Source organism: Auxenochlorella protothecoides, assembly GCF_000733215.1.
Source record: "Auxenochlorella protothecoides strain 0710 unplaced genomic scaffold scaffold49, whole genome shotgun sequence".
Classification (NCBI taxonomy): Eukaryota; Viridiplantae; Chlorophyta; class Trebouxiophyceae; order Chlorellales; family Chlorellaceae; genus Auxenochlorella; species Auxenochlorella protothecoides.
In genome coordinates, this window is record NW_011934252.1 from 10,759 (window position 1) to 12,649 (window position 1,891).

Here is a 1,891-nt window from a genome sequence, read left to right on the forward strand (position 1 = left end):
AGGGGTGGCGATGCTCTGCAGGGCTTGGTCCAGAGGTGGGGTTCGATGGGGAAGCAGGTGGCAGCAGGGAAAAGGAGGACAGGAGACACAGCATCTGCACAAGAGACTCAAAGATGGGCCTGCCAGCAGTGGCAATAAGTTGACAACATCTCTGGTCTGACAGCTAGTCGGAGAGGCTCTGTGGCGGTTCCTCCCGCCAGCCGCACCACAGGGTCACACTGACGGGTCCGGTTGGTCCCCATCCCCACCGCTCTGCCAGACGCATTCCCATGCACACTGACTCCCGCATCCGCTCCGCCTCATCTTCAGGCCGTGGGCATCCGCTTCATCAGCTTCCGGAACGAGCAGTCGGCTGGGTACGCGGCGGCGGCCGCCGGCTACCTCTCTGGCATCCCCGGCGTCCTGCTGACGGTGTCCGGGCCAGGCGTCATCCACGCCCTGGCGGGGCTCAGCCATGCCCAGGTCAACACCTGGCCCCTTGTGCTGCTGTCGGGGTCCTGCGAGACTGGCGAGGTGGGCAAGGGCTCCTTCCAGGAGCTGGACCAGGTGGCGGCGGTGCGGCCCTACACCAAGTTTGCGGGTCAGGCGCGGGCGGTGGGCGAGATCCCCGCCGTCCTGGAGGCCGCCTTCAAGGTGACAGGAGGGTTGGAGGAGGGGTCTGGTTGGGTCTGGATGGGGGGGCCACGTGGCCTTTGGGGTCAGATCAGTGAGAAGTCAGAACGCTTCCAACCAGAGCAGACGGGTGCGCGGGCGCCCAGGCCAGGGCGCCCGCGCCTTCGGCGCCCCAGATCCCTCGCACACCGCGCCCCTCCCTCCTGTCCGACTCCCATCCCACACGACCACCCCACGCATGCAGGCGGCGGTGAGCGGGCGCCCCGGCGGCGCCTATGTGGACGTCCCCTCCGACGTGCTCATGGCCCCAGCCCCGGCCGGCCCGGCTCCCCCGCCGCCGGCGGAGGAGGCCCGCCCCGCGCGCCCGGCCGCGCCCGCCGCCGACGTGGCCGCCGCGGCCAGATTGCTCGCCGGCGCCCGGCGCCCGCTCCTCGTGGTGGGCAAGGGCGCGGCCTGGGCGCGGGCGGAGGGCCCGCTGCGCGCACTGGCCAGCGGCGCGGGGCTGCCGGCCCTGGGCACGGCCATGGGGCGGGGGGTGGTGCCCGACACGTACGAGCACAGCGCCAACGCGGCACGGTCCCTGGCGCTGGCCGGCGCCGACGTGGCGCTGGTCTTCGGCGCGCGCCTCAACTGGCAGCTGCACTTTGGCGAGGCGCCCAAGTGGGCCGCCAACGTCAAGTTCGTGCTGGTGGACGTGGAGCCGTCGGAGCGTGACGCGCGCGTCAGCCACGTCGTCCTGCGCGGCGACGCCGGCGTGGTCGCCGGGCAGCTCCTGGATGCACTCCAAGGTTGGGGGGGGCAAGGAAGGGGCTTGGGAGTGGGTGTTGCTTTGGTGGTGCGACGGGGGGTGGGGAGGGGAAAAGGGCTGGATGGACGCGGCGGGACCTGGGCAGGCGGATGGCGCGCGGGGTCCGAAACACGACTGTCGCAATGGAGTGTGAGCAGGCGACACCCCGCTCCCCCTGGCACCCCTACGCCCTCGTCGAAGCCGCGCTCTCCCGCGGGTTCAAGTCTACCTGTCCCCTGCGCAGTTTCCTCCTCTCTTCCCAACTCCACCCACCCAAGCCCACCCCCACTCAATGTCCCCACCCACCCCACTCAATACCTCCCCCAAACCCACTCAATACCTTCCCCAAACCCACTCAATACCTCCCCCAAACCCACTCAATACCTCCCCCAAACCCACTCAATACCTCCCCCAAACCACTCAATACCTCCCCAAACCACTCAATCCTCCCCCAACCCCACTCAATCCCTCCCCCCCCCCCACCCACACCAC

At 69.8% G+C, this 1,891-nt stretch overlaps 1 protein-coding gene across 1 annotated transcript in view; it reads left to right on the plus strand.

The window, feature by feature from the left end:
• The window catches only part of F751_4156 (Putative peroxisomal-coenzyme A synthetase), a gene marked incomplete at both ends in the record, with an annotated part of 8,292 nt that overhangs the window by 4,585 nt on the left and 1,816 nt on the right, over positions 1-1,891 (plus strand). Inside the window, 4 exons of the mRNA XM_011400498.1 lie at positions 22-35; positions 310-633; positions 857-907; positions 1,058-1,366. Of these exons, the coding sequence (XP_011398800.1) occupies positions 22-35; positions 310-633; positions 857-907; positions 1,058-1,366 (698 nt within the window). The remainder of the gene's footprint in view (positions 1-21; positions 36-309; positions 634-856; positions 908-1,057; positions 1,367-1,891) is intronic.